Source organism: Octopus sinensis, linkage group LG15 (genome assembly GCF_006345805.1).
Source record: "Octopus sinensis linkage group LG15, ASM634580v1, whole genome shotgun sequence".
NCBI lineage: Eukaryota > Metazoa > Mollusca > Cephalopoda > Octopoda > Octopodidae > Octopus > Octopus sinensis.
In genome coordinates this window covers 51,107,168-51,129,094 of record NC_043011.1, presented here as the reverse complement: position 1 = coordinate 51,129,094, position 21,927 = coordinate 51,107,168, and the positions used below count along the sequence as shown (strand labels likewise).

General features: G+C 38.3%; 1 protein-coding gene across 1 annotated transcript in view; it reads right to left on the bottom strand.

Moving 5' to 3' along the window:
* Positions 1-21,927, bottom strand: part of LOC115219738 (galactocerebrosidase) — a 47,377-nt gene that overhangs the window by 5,211 nt on the left and 20,239 nt on the right. Inside the window, exons 7-14 of the mRNA XM_029789961.2 lie at positions 21,098-21,225; positions 18,423-18,540; positions 16,069-16,106; positions 13,920-14,044; positions 8,621-8,760; positions 5,368-5,457; positions 3,025-3,114; positions 1,702-1,843 (exon numbers count right to left, since the gene is read on the bottom strand). Of these exons, the coding sequence (XP_029645821.1) occupies positions 1,702-1,843; positions 3,025-3,114; positions 5,368-5,457; positions 8,621-8,760; positions 13,920-14,044; positions 16,069-16,106; positions 18,423-18,540; positions 21,098-21,225 (871 nt within the window). The remainder of the gene's footprint in view (positions 1-1,701; positions 1,844-3,024; positions 3,115-5,367; positions 5,458-8,620; positions 8,761-13,919; positions 14,045-16,068; positions 16,107-18,422; positions 18,541-21,097; positions 21,226-21,927) is intronic.

Below are 21,927 nucleotides of genomic sequence, written 5' to 3'. Positions count from 1 at the left end.
TGACTGGACATGCTTTTCAAGGGAAATGAATAACACCACTTATATGACGATGACAGAGGGGGGAAGCACTCCGTCGGTTACGACGATGAGGGTTCCGGTTGATCCGATCAACGGAACAGCCTGCTCGTGAAATTAACGTGTAAGTGGCTGAGCACTCCACAGACACGTGTACCCTTAACGTAGTCCTCGGGGATATTCAGCGTGACACAGAGAGTGACAAGGCCGGCCCTTTGAAATACAGGTACAGCAGAAACAGGAAGTAAGAATGAGAGAAAGTTGTGGTCAAAGAGTACAGCAGGGATCACCACCATCCCTGCCAGAGCCTCGTGGAGCTTTAAGTGTTTTCGCTCAATAAACAACACAACGCCCAGTCTGGGAATCGAAACCGCGATCCTACGACCGCGAGTCCGCTGCCCTAACCACTGGGCCATTGCGCCTCCACATGACGATGACACTTAGTACAACTAATCACATAACATCAAGAACAAGAGGCATAAACACACAAACACACACACACACATGTACATATGCACACACACACACACACACACACACATCTTTTATCTTTTACTTGTTTCAGTCATTAGACTGCGGCTATGCTGAGGCACCACCTTGAGGAATTTTTAGTTGAATGAATCAATCCCAGTACTTTTTATTTTTTTAAGCCTTGTACTTATTCTATCAGACTTATTAGCTGAACCATTAAGTTACGGGGACATAAACGCACCAACACCTGTTGTCAAGTAGTGGGAAAAGGGACTAATACAGACACAAAGACACACACACATGCATGGAAGACAGATGCTAAATGATGATGATGATATATATATATATATATATATATATTCATAAATGAGGAAACAACTTCGGTGGCTATACCAGAATAAGGAGCTATTTTTAGCACTAGAGTTAACCACTTAGCGGTAACTCTCTTATATTTATGTGTGTATATATATATATATATATATATATAGGTGCAGGAGTGGCTGTGTGGTAAGAAGCTTGCTTCCCAACCACATGGTTCTGCGTTCAGTCCCACTGTGTCACACCTTGGGCAAGTGTCTTCTGCTGTAGCTTCAGGCCGACCAAAGCCTTGTGAGCAGATTTGGTGGACAGATACTGAAAGCCCATTGTATGTGTGTGTGTGTGTAGATAGGTATTTGTGTATCTATGTTTGTCCTTCCACCATCACCTGACAACCGATGTTGGTGTGTTTACGTCCCAGTAACTTAATGGTTCAGCAAAAGAGACCGACAGAATAAGTACTAGGCTTATAAAGAATAAGTCTTGGGGTCAATTTGTTTGAATAAAGGCAGTGCTCCAGCATGGCCACAGTCAAATGACTGAAACAAGTAAAAGAATATATATATGACAGGCTTCTTTCAGCTTTTGTTTACCAAATCCACTCACATGGCTTTGTCTGGTTTGAGGCTTGGCATCTTTCAGTTTCCATCAACCAAATCAATTCACAGACCTTTGGTTCAGCCACATTGCCCCCACCCCCACCCCAAGGTGTTACACATGTTCAATGTACTACACATGTTCAAAATGCCACACAGTGGGACTGAACCTGAAACCATGTAGCTGAAAAGCAAACTTCCTAACTACACAGCCTTACTTGCAACTACGTACGCATGCATATGTATATGTGTGTAGGCATGCCTGTGTGTGTCAGAGCACAAAAGCACAGCAAATACTCACCTTCAAAATCTTCTGCATACATAGTAGGAAATGGAGCTGATGGTGGAACATTACCATATGGTTGTGGCTGGTCATGTTTGACTGTGGTCAGTGTAATCACTTGGTCAACTCCTAGCGTTAGGTTCACTTGACCATTTATAACCTGAAAACCAACAATTGGAACCTTGTATACATGTGGAGATCATATGGGCAGCCTTTGGTAAATCGAATCGCATCATGAGCAGTAATTTGCCCTTGTATCTAAAAAAGTAAGGTCTTCAACCAGTGCGTGCTGCCTACCATTATCTACACATCAGAAACATGGACTACCAACTAGAGCATTGGAAATAAACTAAGATCAATACAAAGAGCCATGGAAAGGAGAATGCTGAAGATTAACAAAATGAATAAGGGGAGAAACAACAGGATATGAGTGGCAACAAGTTTAACGAATATTATCTGGAAAATGAAAAAAACTTTGAAAAGGTCTTCCACAGTACAAGGGTTTAGAAGGAAGGACAATAGTTGGAATAGCAAATTGACAGAGTGGTTACCATCATCATCATCATCATCAGTTAGCATCCATTTTCTATGCTGGCATGGGTTAGATGGTTTAACTGGAAATGGTAAGCCAGAGAGTTGCACCAGGCTCCAGCCTGTTTTGGCTTGGTTTCTACATCTGGGTGCCTTTCCTATGTCAACCACTTTACAGAGTGTGCTGAATGCTTTTACGTGGCACCGTACCGGTGCTTTTATGTGGCACCATGTGGGTGCTTTTACGTGGCACTGCACAGGCACTTTTACATGATGCCACACAGACGCTTTGACATGTCACTGTACATGTCTTATAGTATTTGTTCTGGCTCTTTCCATTGAGCTCTTTGGTAAAACCAAGTGAAACTATTGCCCTGTTTAACACGACTGATTGATTCCTGAGTACCTTTAGCAGTGCTCACTCTATTGTAAGCTCAGGTCATTTCTCCAGCTTGAGGATAACTTGCTCCCTCCTACTCACCAGTTTTGGAGAACCTAAAAAAATAAAAATCCATAAACTGTTCCCCTATCCCTCTCTGACTAAGTAGTAAAATTTAAAAAGCAAGGGAAGAGACACAGGTTCTTGAAATGAGTGGGTGTTCTTGGTTAGGTCTGGTGCACCCAGACAGAAAGGTGACAGAGGAAAGCGGTGGTAGCGATTGAAGTAGTAGTGATGGTGATAGTCCACTTTGAACTAATTACAAAATTAGAGAGAAACACACCAGCAGAAGCCTCTAGAAGAAAATAAACAGCAGCCAAAAGATGACAGATAATTTGCTATATAATGAGGAAAAATGTCTCAGAACTTACCGGAATTGGTTTCTGCTGTTGGAACAGCACAGATGCTTTCTGGGTGAAGCTTAATTCACTGAACCAGATGTAGAATTGTTTGACAAAGCTCTGTAAAAAATATTTATGTGTATATGTTTATATATCATCATCATCATCATCATCATCGTCATTTAACGTGTATGTATATATATATATATACATATATTATATATATATATATATATAATATATATATATATATGTATATATATATTATATATATATATATACATATATAAATAAGAAAATGAAGAAACAAATTCATCTCGTTCATCAACTTACAGACTTTACAATTTTACATTATTTATTGATTATACAAATGGGAACGTCAAAATCAAACAAAACATTATATAAATCAATATGTAATATAATAATAAAAATAATACAAATAAACTGCTCCTTACAACTGTTTCAGCTGTAAGGAGCAGTTTATTTGTATTATTTTTATTATTATATTACATATTGATTTATATAATGTTTTGTTTGATTTTGATGTTCCCCTTTGTATAATTAATAAATAATGTAAAATATATATATGTATGCATGTATGTATGTATGTATATATGCCTATATGTACATATTATCATCGTCATCATATATGTATGTGTGTGTGTACATATATATATCATCATCATCATCATCATCATTTAGCGTCCGCTTTCCATGCTAGCATGGGTTGGACGGTTCAACTTGAGTCTGGGAAGCCAGAAGGCTGCACCAGGCCCAGTCTGATCTGGCAATGTTTCTACGGCTGGATGCCCTTCCTAACGCCAACCACCCCGTGAGTGTAGTGGGTGCTTTTTACGTGCCACTGGCACAGCTGCCAGACGGGGCTGGCAAATGGCCATGATCGGATGGTGCTTTTTACATGCCACCGTAAATATATATATATATATATATATATATATATATATATATATACACACACACACAAGGTGGTATCAAAAGGTTCCCAGACTGGTTCTGTGGTATGCCAACAGATGGCTGCACACAGCTGCATGCACACTGAGAGCTAGCAGTGATCTTCATGAGGCAGTGTGCCAGGTGACATCACTGTGTTTACAGTGAATCTCCTAGAGAAATGCGTTAAGGATACACCTGTCTGTGGAGTGGTCTGTCACTTACTTGTTCTAGCCATTTTTTTCAGTTTTGGTCCCACTACATAGCCTTGAGTTGCCCAATACATTATAAGCTGAATTTGGTAGGCAGAAACTGTGAGGAAATCTCTCCTACAGCTAAGCTGACTGACCCATTGTAAGTTAATATTTCCCAACGAACAGAGTATTGGGAATGATGGACACTAATTGCATGACAGTGACACTTGTTTTAAGGCCTTGAGATATATATATAAGTAACTCATTTTAAGTGCATATTACCTCAATACATATGACTAATATAGGCACAATGAGATACCTTTATCTACAGGCTGAAACAGCTGTAAGATCCATTTTATATGTATTATTTTTATGGTATTATCTTACTTATTGATGTATATTGTTTTATTCTGTTTTATTCTGTTGGATTTGGATGTTCCTATTTAAGTAGTTAATAAATAATATGAATTGGTATTATGTAATTTGATGATTGAAAGAAATCTGTTCCTCCATTTTCTTATTTGTATTATATATATATATATAATATATTATATATATATAATAATATATATATATATAAAGGTGCAGGCACGGGTGCATGATAAGAAACTTGTTTCCCAACCACATAGTTCCAAGTTCAGTCTCACTGCGTGATATATATATGTATACATATATATCTGTGTATGTATATATATATATATATATATATACGTGTATCTATGTGTGTCCGTATTTGTACCCCCACCCCACCTATCACTGCTTGACAACTGGTGTTGTGTTTACATCCCCATAACTTAACAATTTGACAAAAGTGACCAATAGAATAAGTACTAGGCTTAAAAAATAAGTCCTGAGGTCAATTTGTTTGACTAAAATCCTTCAGGATGGTGCTCCATCATGGCTACAGTCAAACAACTGAATCAATACATATATATAATATATTATATATATATATATAATAGTAATAATATTAGGGAGTATAACTCCCTAATATTATTTTTTTATTTATGATTTGGTTCATGTCTATCATTGTTTGAATTGCATAATAGTGGTTTTTCTCTAATTTATATTATATATATATATATATATATATACGATGGGCTTCTTTCAGTTCCATCTGTCAAATCCACTCACAAGATTTCAGCCAGCCTATAGTAGAAGACTCATTCTTGTGTTTGGCTGAGTGTTATTTATGAAGTATATACACAGATAAAACTAGTCAACTCACAAATGAACTGTCCAGTTGAATGGTCACATCCTGGGGTTCCACTGTGTACTTAGGGAGGGCTGGTCGAATACAGTAGGAATGGTTGTGGCTCTGTAATGGAAACAAACATGGTCAGTAGTACATAGATGTATGATGGTAAGTTAATATGTAGTTAGGTAGGTAGGTGGGCAGGTAGGTAGGTAGGTAGGTATGTAGGTGGGTAGGTAGGCAAGTAGGTAGGTAGGTAGGTATAGGTATGTAGGTATGTTGGTAGGTAGGTAGGTAGGTAGTTAGGTAGGTAGGTAGGAGGTAGGCAGGTACGTAGGTAGGTAGGTATAGGTATGTAGGTATGGTGGTAGGTAGGTATAGGTATGTAGGTATGTTGGTAGGTAGGTACAGGTATGTAGGTAGGTAAGTAGGTAGGTAGGTATAGGTATGTAGGTAGGTAAGTAGGTAGGTAGATATAGGTATGTAGGTAGGTAGGGAGGGAGGGAGGGAAGGAGGGAAATAGGTAGGTATTTAGGGAGGGAAGGAGGGAAACAGGCAGGTATGTGGGTGGGTAGGTGTGTAGCTAGATAGTGAGTAGGTATATTGGAATGAAAGTAGGTAGGCAAGTAGATATGTAAGCTGGTAGGTGGGCAGGAGGTAGGTAGATATACAGGCAGGTATATAGATACAAGGCGGCGAGCTGGCAGAAACGTTAGCATGCTGGGCGAAATGCTTAGCGGTATTTCGTCTGCCGTTACGTTGTGAGTTCAAATTCCGCCAAGGTCGACTTTGCCTTTCATCCTTTCAGGGTCGATAAATTAAGTACCAGTTATGCACTGGGGTCGATGTAATCGACTTAATACCTATGTCTGTCCTTGTTTGTCCCCTCTGTGTTTAGCCCCTTGTGGGTAATAAAGAAATAGGTATATAGGTACATAGACAGATGGATAGATAGGTGAGTAAGTATGCAGCTAGCTAGTGGATAGATATATAGGTAGGTAGGTGGCAAACTAAGTTGGTAGATGTATGGGTCAATAGGTGGGTACATAGTTTGGCACAGTACACTACAAGGTGGTGGTGGTGGTGGTGGCAGTGATGGTCATTGTTGTCATCATCATCGTCGACATCAAATGAAACAAAAAAAAATGTTTTAAAAAGAAAATTTATTTGCATAAAATTAAAAACATAAAACTTATTACTTTGAAAATGGTGAATACCGTTATTTTTATATAATAAACTTTACATTAAATTTTATTTTAAAAAAACTCTTTACCTTGCCGAAATCTAGAAGCTTTTTTCATGAACCCACTGTTATGTTGACAAAGTCTTAACTATCTGGAACATGTCCATTGTTGTCCTGTGCTTGCAAACAAAGATCAGGCTGTCCTTTCCCTATTTGACCACAGCTACTAGTGTACAATATTGTACATTTACTTAGGACTTCTCTCATCCCTATTTTGGAATGTATGGTGAAGAATATAGTTTTAGGATGAGGTCATTATAAAACTGAAACATCTCTGGAGCTGTCTGCCATACTTGCCAAAAATTATTGAAATAATATTAGTCATAGGCGTAGGAGTGGCTGTGTGGTAAGTAGCTTGCTAACCAACCACATGGTTCTGGGTTCAGTCCCACTGCGTGGCATCTTGGGTAAGTGTCTTCTGCCATAGCCCCGGGCTGACCAATGCCTTGTGAGTGGATTTGGTAGACGGAAACTGAAAGAAGCCTGTTGTATATATGTATATATATATATATATATATATGTATGTGTGTGTGTGTGTGTTTATGTGTCTGTGTTTGTCCCCCTAGCATTGCTTGACAACCTATGCTGGTGTGTTTACGTCCCCGTCACTTAGCGATTCGGCAAAAGAGACCGATAGAATAAGTACTGGGCTTACAAAGAATAAGTCCCGGGGTCGATTTGCTCGACTAAAGGCGGTGCTCCAGCATGGCCGCAGTCAAATGACTGAAACAAGTAAAAGAGTAAAAGAGTATTAACAATATTGTTTATTTTCCCACTGTGTAATTATTTCCAGTTAGCTTTTAAAGAAACCTAACACTAGATATGTTAACAACCCATCCATCCACTCAAACCTACTCACTTGTCCAGCCACCCCATCCATCAATCCATTCATCAACCTATCTATTGATTCTACCTCTTGACTCTCTCTCTCTCTCTTTGTTATCTATTAACTCTCTCTTATCTCTCCCTCTCTCTCTATTGACTCTATCAGCACTCTCTCTCTCTCTCTCTTTCTCTCTCTCACTATTTACTGACTTTTTCTCTCTCTGTGCCTATATCTCTTTTACTTGTTTCAATCATTTGACTGCAGCCATGCTGGAGCACTGCATTTAGTCGAGCAAATTGACCCCAGGACTTATTCTTTGGAAGCCTAGTACTTGTTCTATCGGTCTCTTTTGCCGAACCGCTAAGTTACGGGGACGTAAACACACCACCATCGGTTGTCAAGCGATGTTGTAGGGACAAACACAGACACACAAATATATACACACATATACATATATATATATATATATATATATATACATATATACGATGGACTTCTTTCAGTTTCCGTCTACCAAATCCACTCACAAGGCTTTGGTCGGCCCAAGGCTATAATAGAAGACACTTGTCCAAGGTTCCACGCAGTGGGAATGAACCCAGAACCATGTGGTTGGTAAGCAAGCTACTTACCACACAGCCACTCCTGCGCCTATATATTTATCAATTTATTTATGAACTCTACCGTCCTCCCACCCTATATACCTACCTACTTTTTTTATCTACCTACATGTCTACTCACCTACTTTCCTATTTCCCTACCTCCTATCTATCTAACTACTATCATCATCATCATCATCATTTAACGTCTGCTTTCCATGCTGGCATGGGTTGGACGGTTCAACTGGGGTCTGGGAAGCCAGAAGGCTGCACCAGGCCCAGTCTGATCTGGCAATGTTTCTACAGCTGGATGCCCTTCCTAACGCCAACCACTCCATGAGTGTAGTGGGTGCTTTTTACGTGCCACCGGCACAGGTGCCAGACAAGGCTGGCAAACGGCCACAGTCGGATGGTGCTTTTTACATGCCACCGGCACGGAGGCCAGTCGGGCGGCGCTGGCTACGGCCACATTCGGATGGTGTGTATGTATTATTTATCTATCTATCATCTTTCTATTTTATTCTTTCATCACATAATTATTTCTAATTAAACATTTTAAAGGTTAATATATTGATAAATATGCTAATGATAATATAAGAAATAGAAGACAACAGTGCTTACCATAGTCTCAATGACGATAGTCAAATCCTTGTTACTAGGACTCACTAGAGATACATAACTCCCACCTTTTTTGAATTTGCCAACACCACTGTCATGTTTTAAATATTTCCATCCAATACCAGCAAAATGTGTTGTGTGTGCTACAAGAGATAAAATAAAAGAACATGGCTGTTATTGATGTCATTATTAGCATTGTTGTTGTCAAGGGCAAAATGCTTAGCAGTATTTCTTCCAGTTATATCTTTGGGGTTCAACTTTGCCTTTCATCCTTTAGGTCAACAATACGCTATCTTTTACTTATTCTAGTCATTGCAACCATGCTGGGGTATCACCTTGACAGGTTTAGATGAACAAGCTGACTCTAGTACTTGTTTGGTTTAAAGTTTGGTACTTATTCTATTAGTCTCTTTTACAGAACTGCTACGTTACAAGGATGTAAACAAACAAAGACCCGTTGTGAGCACAGTGTGTGTGGGGGGAGGGGGACAGGCAAATACTATGTTATACACAAATACACATACACAAATATATATAAACATATATACGTATATAAATATAAATATATAAAATATATATATATTATATATATATATAGACACAGGAGTGGCTGTGTGGTAAGTAGCTTGTTTACCAACCACATGGTTCCGGGTTCATTCCCATTGCATGGAACCATGGGCAAGTGTCTTCTACTATAGCCTCGGGCTGACCAAAGAATTGTGAGTGGATTTGGTAGATGGAAACTGAAAGAAGCCCATCGTATATACGTATATATATAGAGATGAAAGGGGTAAACGTTTTTATTTCTCTTTCTATTTCAGAATTACAACTATTTAGCGGTGTGAGTTTTGGCTGCTCTTTCTAGTGAGTCGAATGTCCTATATGGCCATTCCTTATATTGTTGAATATATATATATATATATATGCATGTGTGTACATGTTTGTGTGTCTGTGTTTGTCCCCCCAACATTGCTGGACAACCGATGCTGGTGTGTTTACGTCCTGTAACTTAATGGTTCGGCAAAAGAGACTGATAGAATGAGTACTAGGCTTCCAAAGAATAAGTCCTGGGGTCGATTTGCTCGACTAAAGGCGGTGCTCCAGCATGACCGCAGTTAAATGACTGAAACAAGAAAAGAAAGAATACACACACACACACACACACCCATCCATCCATTAAAATCTACCCACCTGTCCATCCACCCCAACCATCAACCCATTCATCAACCTATCTATTCACTCTGCCTCTTGACTCTCTGTCTTTTTATCTATCAACTCTCTCTAATCTCTCCCTCCCCCCCTCTCTATCGACTCAGACACTTTTCTGTTTAAAAATATTTGTAAGATCCGCAGTAGAGTTTGTTTGTCAAGAGCAGGACTTGCTAGTCATGTGAGATCTCATGACAGTATTTATCAATTGAAGGGATGGCCTTCTTCCATACAGAAATGGCAATCATCATATATACACATACACATATGTATGTATGCGTGTGTATGTATATATATATATATATATATATATATACACACACACACATACATACACACACATATGTACATATGTATGTATATGTACAAATATACGTATGTGTATGTATATATATATATATATATATATATATATAAATGGATTAATGAATTATCTTTTGTCTACTGTGTCAACATGGAAAATTCAATAAACAGTTACCAGGGTAGCAAAATTCACGCAAGTAACAATGATGTAGCGACCTATTCAAAGTGGAAACTCCAAGTTAATGTGCTGTAATTTGTGTAGTATGAGTGAATAAATGCATGCATGTATGTATGTATGTATGTATCATCATCATCAACGTCCGCTTTCCATGCTAGCATGGGTTGGATGGTTCGACTGATGTCTGAGAAGCCAGAAGGCTGCACCAGGCTTCAATCTGATCTGACTGTTTCTACAGCTGGATGCCCTTCCTAATGCCAACCACTCCGTGAGTGTAGTGGGGGCTTTTTACGTGCCACCGGCACAGGTGCCAGACGAGGTTGGCAACGGCCACAATCGGTTGGTGCTTTTTACGTGCCACCGGCATGGAAGCCAGTCAAGGCAGCGCTGGCATCGGCCATGTTTGGATGGTGCTTTTTACATGTCACAGGCACAGGGATCACAACTACAATTTCCATTGATTTTTGATGTTGATGTACTTGACTCAAGCACAGGGTCAAAACGGTTTTTCTTTACTTGCCACCTGCACAGGAGTCAGTCCAGCGGCACTGGCAACTGCTGGGTGCCAGTCATAGAATTGGTTCAATTTCGATTCCGATTTCACTTGCCCCAACAGGTCTTCGCAAGCAAATTTTAGTGTACAATGAAAGGAGGTTGGCATGGGTGCCAGTCGTCAGATGAGGTTTGATTTCAAATTCAATTTTGACTTCACTTGCCTCAACAGGTCTTCGCATGTCCAAAGAAGGAAAGGCATGCATAAGTGGGCTGGCTACATCCCTGGCAAAGCCACGGGTTATGATCTCACTTATCCTGCTGGGTCTTCTCATGCACAGCATATTTCCAAAGGTCTCAGTCACTAGTCATTGCCTCGGTGAGGCCTAATGTTCGAAGGTCGTGCTTCACCACCTTGTCCCAGGTTTTCCTGGGTCTACCTCTTCCACAGGTTCCCTCAACCGCTAGGGATTGGCACTTTTTCACACACCTATCTTCATCCATTCTCGCCACATGACCATACCAGCGCAATCATCTCTCTTGCACACCACAGCTGATGCTTCTTAGATCCAACTTTTCTCTCAAGGTACTTACACTCTGTTAAGTATGTACACTGACATTACACATCCATCGGAGCATACTGGCTTCATTTTTCGTGAGTTTAGGCATGTCCTCAGCAGTCACGGCCCATGTTTCATTGCCATGTAGCATGGCTGTTCGTACACATGCGTCATACAGTCTGCCTTTTACTCTGAGTGAAAGACCTTTTGTCACCAGCAGAGGTAAAAGCTCTCTGAACTTTGCCCAGGCTATTCTTACTCTAGCAGTTACACTTCCAGCACTCCCGCCCCCGATACTGACTTGGTCACCTAGGTAATGGAAGCTATCAACTACTTCTAGTTTTTCTCCCTAGAAAGTGACGGAAGTTGTTTTCTGTAGATTTTCAGTGTTTGTTGCTCCTGAGCATCTGCCACATACAAAAACTATCTTCCCAGTTGGCCTTCCTTTGACATTGCTGCACCTCTTATGTGTCCATAACTTACACTGGGTACATCTTATAAAGTTTCTACCTACGCCTTTTCTACAGATCGAGCAGGGCCATCTACCTGAAGGTGTTTGTGGTTTGTCTACCTTCCTACTTATTAGGAATTTTGTTTTAGCTAGGTTGACTCTAAGGCCCTTCGATTCTAATCCTTACTTCCACACCTGAAACTTCTCCTCCAGTTCTGATAGTGACTCAGCAATTAGAGCAAGGTCATCAGTATAGAGGATCTCCCAGAGGCATCCAGTCTTGAATTCCTCTGTTATTGCCTGGAGGACTATGATAAATAGGAGGGGGCTGAGGACTGAACCTTGGTGTGTATATATATATATACCAAAGTAAGCACATAAATGTGAGACAAGGTAGGAAAAAATAGTACTCGAATACCAGAGGTACAGTAATATTGTAGTAAATCAAGGTGGCAAGCTGGCAGAATTGTTAGCACGCCGGGCAAAAAGCTTTGCGGTATTTCGTCTGCGGCTGCGTTCTGAGTTCACATTCCGCCGAGGTCGACTTTGCCTTTCATCCTTTCGGGGTCGATAAATTAAGCACCAGTTACGCACTGGGGTCGATGTAATCGACTTAATCCGTTCGTCTGTCCTTGTTTGTCCCATTTGTGTTTAGCCCCTTGTGGGTAGTAAAGAAATAGGTATTTCGTCTGTCTTTACGTTCTAAGTTCAAATTCTGCCGAGGTCAACTATGGCTTTCATCCTTTCGGGGACGATAAATTAAGCACAAGTTGTGTACTGAGGTCGATCTAATCGATTGGCCCCCTCCCCCAAAATTTCGGGGCCTTATACCTCTAAACTAGAAAAGAATTTTATAGTAAATCGTAGAATTAGCTCCCTTCGCAGGAAAATTCAGTGAGTGAGCTCCCTTGATTGTAACTAATTATTACATGCATATTTGAAAGCTTCTAGAATTTGAGCTTCTAGAATGTTCTGGAAAACTCCAGCATTCTACTTATAAAATTAGCTCGCAAAGCCAGAGATTTGCTCTTAGCCATTCTCCGCTTAGAGCCAGTCAAATTGTCGCTGTATCATATTCTTTTCTTCTCTGTTATTACATTTCTGCTTTTCCTACAAAGACTATCTAATTCTATTTATAAAATTTTCATATTTTGTAATATTTAATTTAAGTAACTAAACTTTGTAATTCAAAGAATATTAAACATATTTTAATGCAGCAATTTGTAGATTTATTTCCTTCCTTCTTTTGTACAAGAAATTTCGTTACTTTGCCACACGCAGCCAGAACTCAAATAGTAATGATCTATGTCTTACTACCAAACTATCTACTGACCACATTTGAAATTGTTTTCTTTTCATTGGTCCTTTCAACTGGTGTTTTTAAACCTATTATCATTGTTATTATTGTCATCAACATCACTTGTATATATATATATATATACCAAAGTAAGCACATAAATGTGAGACAATGTAGGAAAAAATAGTACTCAAATTCTAGGTCTACTGTTTCATAAGGCAGACAAATGATGAAAGATATTCCATCCATGACCACCTTGATACTTTTTTGGAGCACAGAGTACCTTAACACTATCCAGTGTGTTCTTCTTTAAGCCAGTAAAGTGAAATCTGAATAAATTTAGCTATTATTTCTAGCAGAGTGAGGACATTGGTAGCAATGCTGGTTTTGTTGGTGTCATGAAGCCCTAGCTCAACATTGATCCAGTAGCAGGCTTATGATCAAAGGTGTTCCAGCCATGACCATCCCACTTTTTATTTATTCAGACTTATTGTATTGATCATCAAATCTGTCGTTTCTTTCTTAAGAGAGTAAGGTTGACACAAAAGAGATTTGGCTACTATTTCAAACATGAAGCTTTATCTAGCAATGACCAAAGACATCTAATCTATCAATTCAAGCCAACATTGACCAGAAGTGTCCAACACTGACTAACAGTGATCAATGCTGACCTACACTAACCAGCAGTGGCCAACATTGACCAAGACAGATTAACACTGACCAGCAATGATTAACGCTGACCAACAGAAACCAATACTGACCAGCAGTGACCAGCAGTTACATGCTAAAAAATATAGAAGAGAAATATTTACCAGTCACCCAAATTGGTGAATTGACTTCATAATGACCACTCCATGGTTCATATGCGGTCATCAGTCCACAACGGTTGAACGGTAAAGTGGAGTAGTAACTGGCAATGAGGTTCCAAGATATTGTACTGAAATAGAAAGACCAACAAGGATTAATGATGGTGGTGGTGGTGATGGTGGTTAACATTAAGATCATGATGATGATAATAATAACAATGATGATGAGGATGATGATGTTACCAGTGATGTTGATGACAATAAGGAGGAGGGACTATGATGATAATGATAATGTTAATGATGATGACATTGATGATGTCACTGATGTTGATGACAATGATAGGAGGAGGAGGACAACGATAATGGTGATGATGATGATAGTCATAACAAAATTGATGACAATAACGAAAATAAAAATTTTTTTAACAAAAGTACAGAAATACAAGTTTGAAGTGAGTATGAATATATAGTCAATTATGCAATTATTAATGTTGTTCTTGGGAATAGTAGACAATCTATGCCAATATATACAAACAGAGATGGTCATGGCTGGAATGCCTCTGATCATAGGTCTACTCAGTTAGAGCTAACATGCAGCTGAATTACTACTAAACTTACTATGAGGGCAGACTTGACCAGTTACCTGGTTTTAACCCCCAAAAACCTGATCCTTAAATGCCTACTCTATTGAAAGTTTACAGACCAAGCTCCACGTTTAAGGAAGATAACTCAATATCTTTTCCCTTCTTACAGTAGCAACATGAGAAGTTGTCCTGTCTACCTTCCTTTTGCTTACCTGGCATCATTTTCTGATGCTGTGTGAAGGCTGAAGTCATTAGGTGCTGCTATTTCTCTCTGTTCGCAACCCACCAGTGGTAGCATGGAGTTAGAGAAATCATTTATGTACCAAGTACACCTAGTTGTATAGAGGTACCATGGAGTCATAGAAATTACTCTTTTATCAAGTCTGCAAAGTTGTTAGTTGTCGGAGCACTGCATCCTTCAAAACTTCCATGCTTTCTGAGATTCGCCAACACTACACCTGATTTTCTCCCCTCCATACACACACAAGCATGTATCTGACTCATACATTGTTCGCTTTCCAGACATTTGTACATTACTGCATATACTCTATACGCACTTTCTGACAAGTTGTGGTGCACCTGAGCACTGTATACAATAATTTCATTATTATTATTATATATAGGTACCACACTATTTAAATTTTCTGTTGCATCCAATCCACCTACACAGAAACCATGATATATATATATGTGTTTGTGTGTGTGTGTGTGTGTGTGTGTGTGTATAGATGAGAATGTGTGTCTGACTGTCAGTCTGTCTGTCTGTCTGTGAGTCTGTCTGGCTGTCTCTGAGTCTGTCTGGCTGTCTGTGAGTCTGTCTGGCTATCTGTGAGTCTGTCTGTGTGTCTGTGTGAATCCCTACAACTTGAGAACTACACAACCAATTTCATTTAAATTTTACACATGCCTTACTTAGGGTCTATGTAGTGTCATAGGCCAAACAAATTTTTAACTTCTTGCCTAGTGCGAGCCCACAGCAATATCATATCTTCTCCACTATTTCAGTATTATGTGTCAAAAGTGAAACAATAACATCTCTCTATTGTAATGTCAGATACTTGCACTTTAATAGTTTCACTTTAATACTGAAACTATTAAAGTGAAACTATTATCTCACATATATACAGGCATACATACATATACACATACATACATATATATAATATATATATTATGTGTGTGTATATATATATATATATATATATATATATGTATACATCTGCACAAATGTATATATATAGATATATATATACATGTGTATATATATATATATATATATATATATATATATATATATATAATATATATATGTATACATCTGCACAAATGTATATATATAGATATATATATACATGTGTATATATATATATATATATTATATATATATATATATATATATATATAGATGTATATATATACATCTATATAAATAGATGTATATATATATACATGTACATATATAGATGTATATGTTTTTTTAAGTGAAAATAAGAACTGAAAGTGACAAAAAGTAGAAGAGAAAGAAAGTCAGAGCTTTTGTAGAATTCTTAGAGAATAAATCTGATACTCACCTGGTCATGTAACCATTGACATAATTTTGATTGAGAATCTGAAATAGAAAATTCAGAAAAAGAGAAATTATAATTTAATCCTTTCATGAGCTTCTACTGGTTTCACATATTCTATGTAGCCATGTTGGAACATTGGTAGAAAAGTGAAAATAAACAAGTCCATGTAAAAAAACCTTATTTCTGATAAGAATATATGACATAATATAATTGTCACTATGCGATTGCCAACTCTGCAAGAAATAGCAACCAAATCACCCTCAAATCACATCCTAGCATCTTCAAAAAAGAAATACTGCATCAGAAAAACTTAACCTTACATACTCCCAAAAAGAACAGGATGGTCATAGTTGGATTGTCTTTGATGATAGACTTATTCAATCAATGTGAACCTGGGACTAAACAACAACAATACAACAAAACATAGGAAGCCTTTCTCTATACAATTGCTTCCTCTGTTAGAAATATCAACTTTATCTCCCTCAAATCACATTCTACCATACTTAACAAAAACAACAGACACATTAAATAATGTAGTCTTAGATACTCTTAAAAACTTTTAAAAACTTAAAATAGATTGGAAGCACTCATGTCACCAGGAGAGGTACAAGTATAGACAATCGACATGTACACTCCTAGAAGTTCTATGCAAATATGATAATTATCTAACATTTATTATAATTACGTGTTTTCTGCAAATTAGATGATTTAATGGTGGAGGTATTTTGATAATTGAAATCATCACCCCAACTCCAGTCAAAATCATGGAATACCCATGGAATAATTACAGTCAGGGTGCCCCCATGATCATAGATTTTTCTCAATTTAGGTTGATCTAGGATTAAACAGCATTCAATGATTACATTAGACCAGTAGTATCCTTTTCTACACTGTCTGGTTATTTCTAATGCAGGATAGAGCGAAAGGTAGATTGTACGACGCATGTGTGCGAACTGCCATGCTTCACAGCTGTGACTGCAAAGGACATGCAGAGGCTCGAAAGAAATGAAGCTAGCATGATCCGCTGGATGTGTAATGTCAGTGTCCACGCATGGCAGAGTGTAAGTGCCCTGAGAGAAATGTTGGACCTGCTGTTCTTGAGGAGACCTATTGAGTCAAGTACGTCAACACCAACATCAAAATAAAAATCAAATGGAAATTGTGAAATGTAAAAAACACCATCTGAACGTAGCTGATGCCAGCACCACTTGACTGGCGTCTGTGTCGGTGACACATAAAAAGCACCAACCGATCATGGCCTTTTGCCAGCCTCCTCTGGCCCCTGTGCCAGTGGCACATAAAAAGCACCCACTACACTCACAGAGTGGTTGGTGTTAGGAAGGGCATCCAGCTGTAGAAACACTGCCAGATCAGACTGGAGCCTGGCACAGCCTCCTGGCTTCCCAGACCCCGGTCGAACCGATCAACCCATGCTAGCATGGAAAACGGACGTTAAACAGTGGCAGCGACGGCGACGATGATGATGATATACTTGATAAAGACTGACCTATGGTTAAACAACAATAACAAGAGCTAATGCAAAATATTATTTCAAGCAACGTAAAATAGTATTGTAGCCAATCCAAAATGTTATTTCAACCAACCCAAAATATCATTTCAGCCAATCTAAATTGTTATTTCAACCAAAGTAAAATATTTCTTCCAATTTAAAATGCAATGCAAAATATTGTTCTAGCTAATCTAAAAAAGTTATTTCAAACAATCTAAAATACTAATTTCAATCATTCTATCATGCTATTTCAGCCAATCTAAAATGCTACTTCAGCCAATGCAAAAGGCTATTTCAACCACTGCAAAATGTTATTTCAACCAATGCAAACTGCTACTTCAGCCAATACAAAATTTATTTCTTCAAATGCAAAATGCTATTTCAGCTAATCTAAAATGCTACTTCAGCCAATGCAAAAGGCTATTTCATTAAATGCAAAATGCTATTTCAGCTAATCTAAAATGCTATTTAAACCAATGCAAAAGGTTATTTCAACCACTGCAAAATGTTATTTCAACCAATGCAAAATGTTATTTCAGCCAATGCAAAATGCTATTTCATCAAATGCAAAATGCTATTTCAGCTAATCTAAAATGCTATTTAAACCAATGCAAAAGGTTATTTCAACCAATGCAAAATGCTATTTCATCAATTGCAAAATGCTATTTCAGCTAATCTAAAATGTTATTTCAACCGCTATTTTAACCAATGCAAAATGCTACTTCAGCCAATGCAAAATGCTTTTTCATCGAGTGCAAAATACTATTTCATCTGATGCAAAATGTTATTTCAGCCAATCAAGAATGTTATTTCCAGTTAATAAATAAACTACAGATAATAAACTTACCCTGGCCCAGCATCCAGCACCAACATTATCATTAAAAGTACTATAATCTTCTGATGACCAGAGAGGTCGACCGGTCTTCATGGCTTTGTCAGTAGTGACTGTACCAGGGTAATGGACACTGCAAAGACAAATAGAAGATGCTGTTGGGGTCAGCATGCTATAATTGAATTCTTTATCATTATTATTAGCTTTAGGATTTTGTTTGTTTTTGTTTTCACTTTTTCTGTCTTTCCTACATTGCCAGCCACATCACTATAACCATCATCATCATCATCACAAACATCATTATCATCATTTCACCCTTATCACTACACCTACTATCATCTAGATCTTCTCTATTGTTTATAGCAAGGTATATTATATCAAAACAAACCATATCACTCTCAGAATGGTAAACATTGAAAAATTATAACTGTTCCACTGAACCAACAAGAACCCCTTTTTTCATACTTTAACCCCCATCATCCCCCAGCAAAAAGCCTCCCTACCTCCCTCGGGGTTTTAAAGTTTTGCAAACTGCTTGGGGTTCTCAATAATGCTGGTGGTACAAAAATGTGCTCGGTGTATGCTAAAAAGTGGTTAGCATTAGGAAGGGCATGCAGGCTTTAGAAACTGTGCCTAAGCAGACATTAGAGCATGATGCAGTCCTTGGACCCATCAGATTCCTGTCAAACCATTCAACCCATGCTAGCATGGAATGATGATGATGATGATGGTGTGTGTGTTTGTACAAATACTCTCCAAATAACTCTGAGCACCTTTTCAAACTCCACCCATCTAACACCCGTGGACATATTTACAAAGTCAGAAAACAGCACAGCTCCATGACTTTAACAAACATTTTTTCACGCTGAGAGTTGCTGAAGCATGGAACAAACTGCGGGCATCAGTTGTCAGTTGTCGGAGCACTGCATCCTTCAAAACTTCCATGCTTTCTGAGATTTGCCAACACTACACCTGATTTTCTCCCCTCCATACACACACAAGCATGTATCTGACTCACACACTGTTCGCTTTCCAGACATTTGTACATTACTGCATGTACTTTATATGCACTTTCTGACATGTTGTGGTGCACCTGAGCACTGTATACAATAATTTCATTATTATTATAAATTACAACTGCTTGAGTTTAAGTGTTTTTTTTCTTACACACATACATAACATGGCCTCACTTGATTGAAACTACATGTGTGTTACTTTGAAATCATCATTCCATAAAATTTTCTTATGGGGGAGAAAAATATTGAAAAATATCAACAGATGTGTCAGTGAGAAAGAAACAAGGTGGGAAATTTGGGGATGTGCTAGAAACAACAGCCAGATCTCCCTTAAATCATACATTTTCCTCTGAAATTATCAACAGTTTTTTTTAAACTGGAAATGTTTCCCTCACAGGTTTTAAGTGTGTAGTGAAAACAAAAAAAAATGGTCAAAATCTTTTTTGGACTGGGTTGGTGAGGGAGTGGCAGGTGCAAAAAAAACATTTTCAAGATTTTTTTTTTTTTTCGTGATCATTCTGAAGACTTTGGTGAAAACATTGGAAAAAATCTCCGTCAAAACAGAGAAATTCCAACTTATGTGGGTCATCTAATCCAAAACTCTGTTTACCAGAAACTCCTCCCAACCCGCTTCCAAAAATTTTGCCTACAAATTTCTTTGTAATCGTAATTTACATTGTTTGAAAGGTATTTGTATAAAATTTCATTTAAAAATGCCTATTTTCCAGAAAGTTATGAGGGAGGAAATGTCAGGTCCTGTGAATTTCCTGAAACTCCTCTCCCTAAAGCCTTGGAAAAATTTTCCAACAAATCTTTACATACACTCAATCAACACGATATAAGCAATTATTTGGTGAAAGTTTCATTAAAAAGTATCCATTTTTCTGGAGGCAATAAAATGAGTGGGGCATTAAAAGTTAACATTAATGGATTAACATCAACTTCTGTTATATTTTCAAAGAATTAACAAAGTTAACTTTTAGGTTAATGGATTAACGATTAACAAAGTTAACTTTTTCGATTAGTCATGGCTAGTGCTAGTGACAAGTAAAAGGCACCCGGTACACTCTGTGGAGTGGTTGGCATTAAGTCCACTTATGCATACCTTTCCTTCTTGGGACACAAAACTCTGCTTGCGAAGACCTGTTGAGGCAAGTGAAATCGAAATCGATCAAAAATCAATGGAAATTGCATTTGTGATACCAGTGCCGGTGATACATAAAAGAACCATCCGAACATGGCCGTTGCCAACGCTGCCTTGACTGGCTTCCGTGCCGGTAGCATGTAAAAAGCACCCACTACACTCACGGAGTGGTTGGCGTTAGGAAGGGCATCCAGCTGTAGAAACACTGCCAGATGAGACTGGGCCTAGTGCAGCCGCCTGGCTTCCCAGATCCCGGTCGAACCGTCCAACCCATGCTAGCATGGAAAGCAGACGTTAAACGATGATGATGATGATGATGATGATGATGATCCAACCGTGGAAACGAAGACAAAACAGACTGGAGCCTGGTGCAGCTCTCAGGTTTACCAGCTCCACTCAAACTGTCTTACCCATGCTAGCATGGAAAATGGATACTAAATGATGATGATGATGGTGTGTGTATGTGTGTGTGTGTATGCATGCGCATGCACTTAATTATATTTTACAGCAGTATAAACAACATATTATACCCAATGTAAGAAACAGCTGCTTGCAGTTCTTCGTCCTTCAACATTGCATCTGCAATAGACCAGCCACCATCTGCTGCAACAATCTGTACATGTGACAGTCCGCTAGTGTTCAGAAATTTCCGGAGAATCTGGCAAATCAAATAAAAGTATGGTATTTCTTTGTATGAGGCACAGGTCTAAATGAGGACTGACATGTTATTAAAAAGAGACGTAATCAATGAAATTAAACCTTCAATAGACGACAGGTGCATGAACAATACTCTAGTTTTTTTAAACTCAAAATGAAGATACACAAAAGTAAGTTCTCTCATCTCAAACACTCTTCATTCTGGGGTTGCTGCACCTGCTTAGCCACACAGAACATAAAAATCCTGAAGAAACACCACAAAGCATTTTGTTTGATGATTCTGCTAAGCCATCACCCTGGATAAGTATTCTATTTCACCAATCCCGAAAGGCTGATAGGACAAGTTGACCTAGGCAGGAGTTGAACTCAGAATGTAAAAAAAAACCATAACTAAATACTGCAGCATTTTTTGTTTAATACTCAAATGATTCTGCCAATTTACTGCCTAAGACTCAGGTTGACAAAATAAATACCAGTAACATTAAATCAGCTATACCACTTACATCAAATTAAATCAATTAAATCAGCTATAGCACTTACATCAAAGCATGTGAGAAATCCTTATTATTATCCCTGTCAAGTTATGAAAATTTGGGTCATTTTATTCCCTTGTGCCACATTCCTATCCCTTAATAATTCATCCCTTCAGTTCTTCATATAACTGCTCTTAGAGGCCTAATAGAGTAATCACAATTTTTGTTTC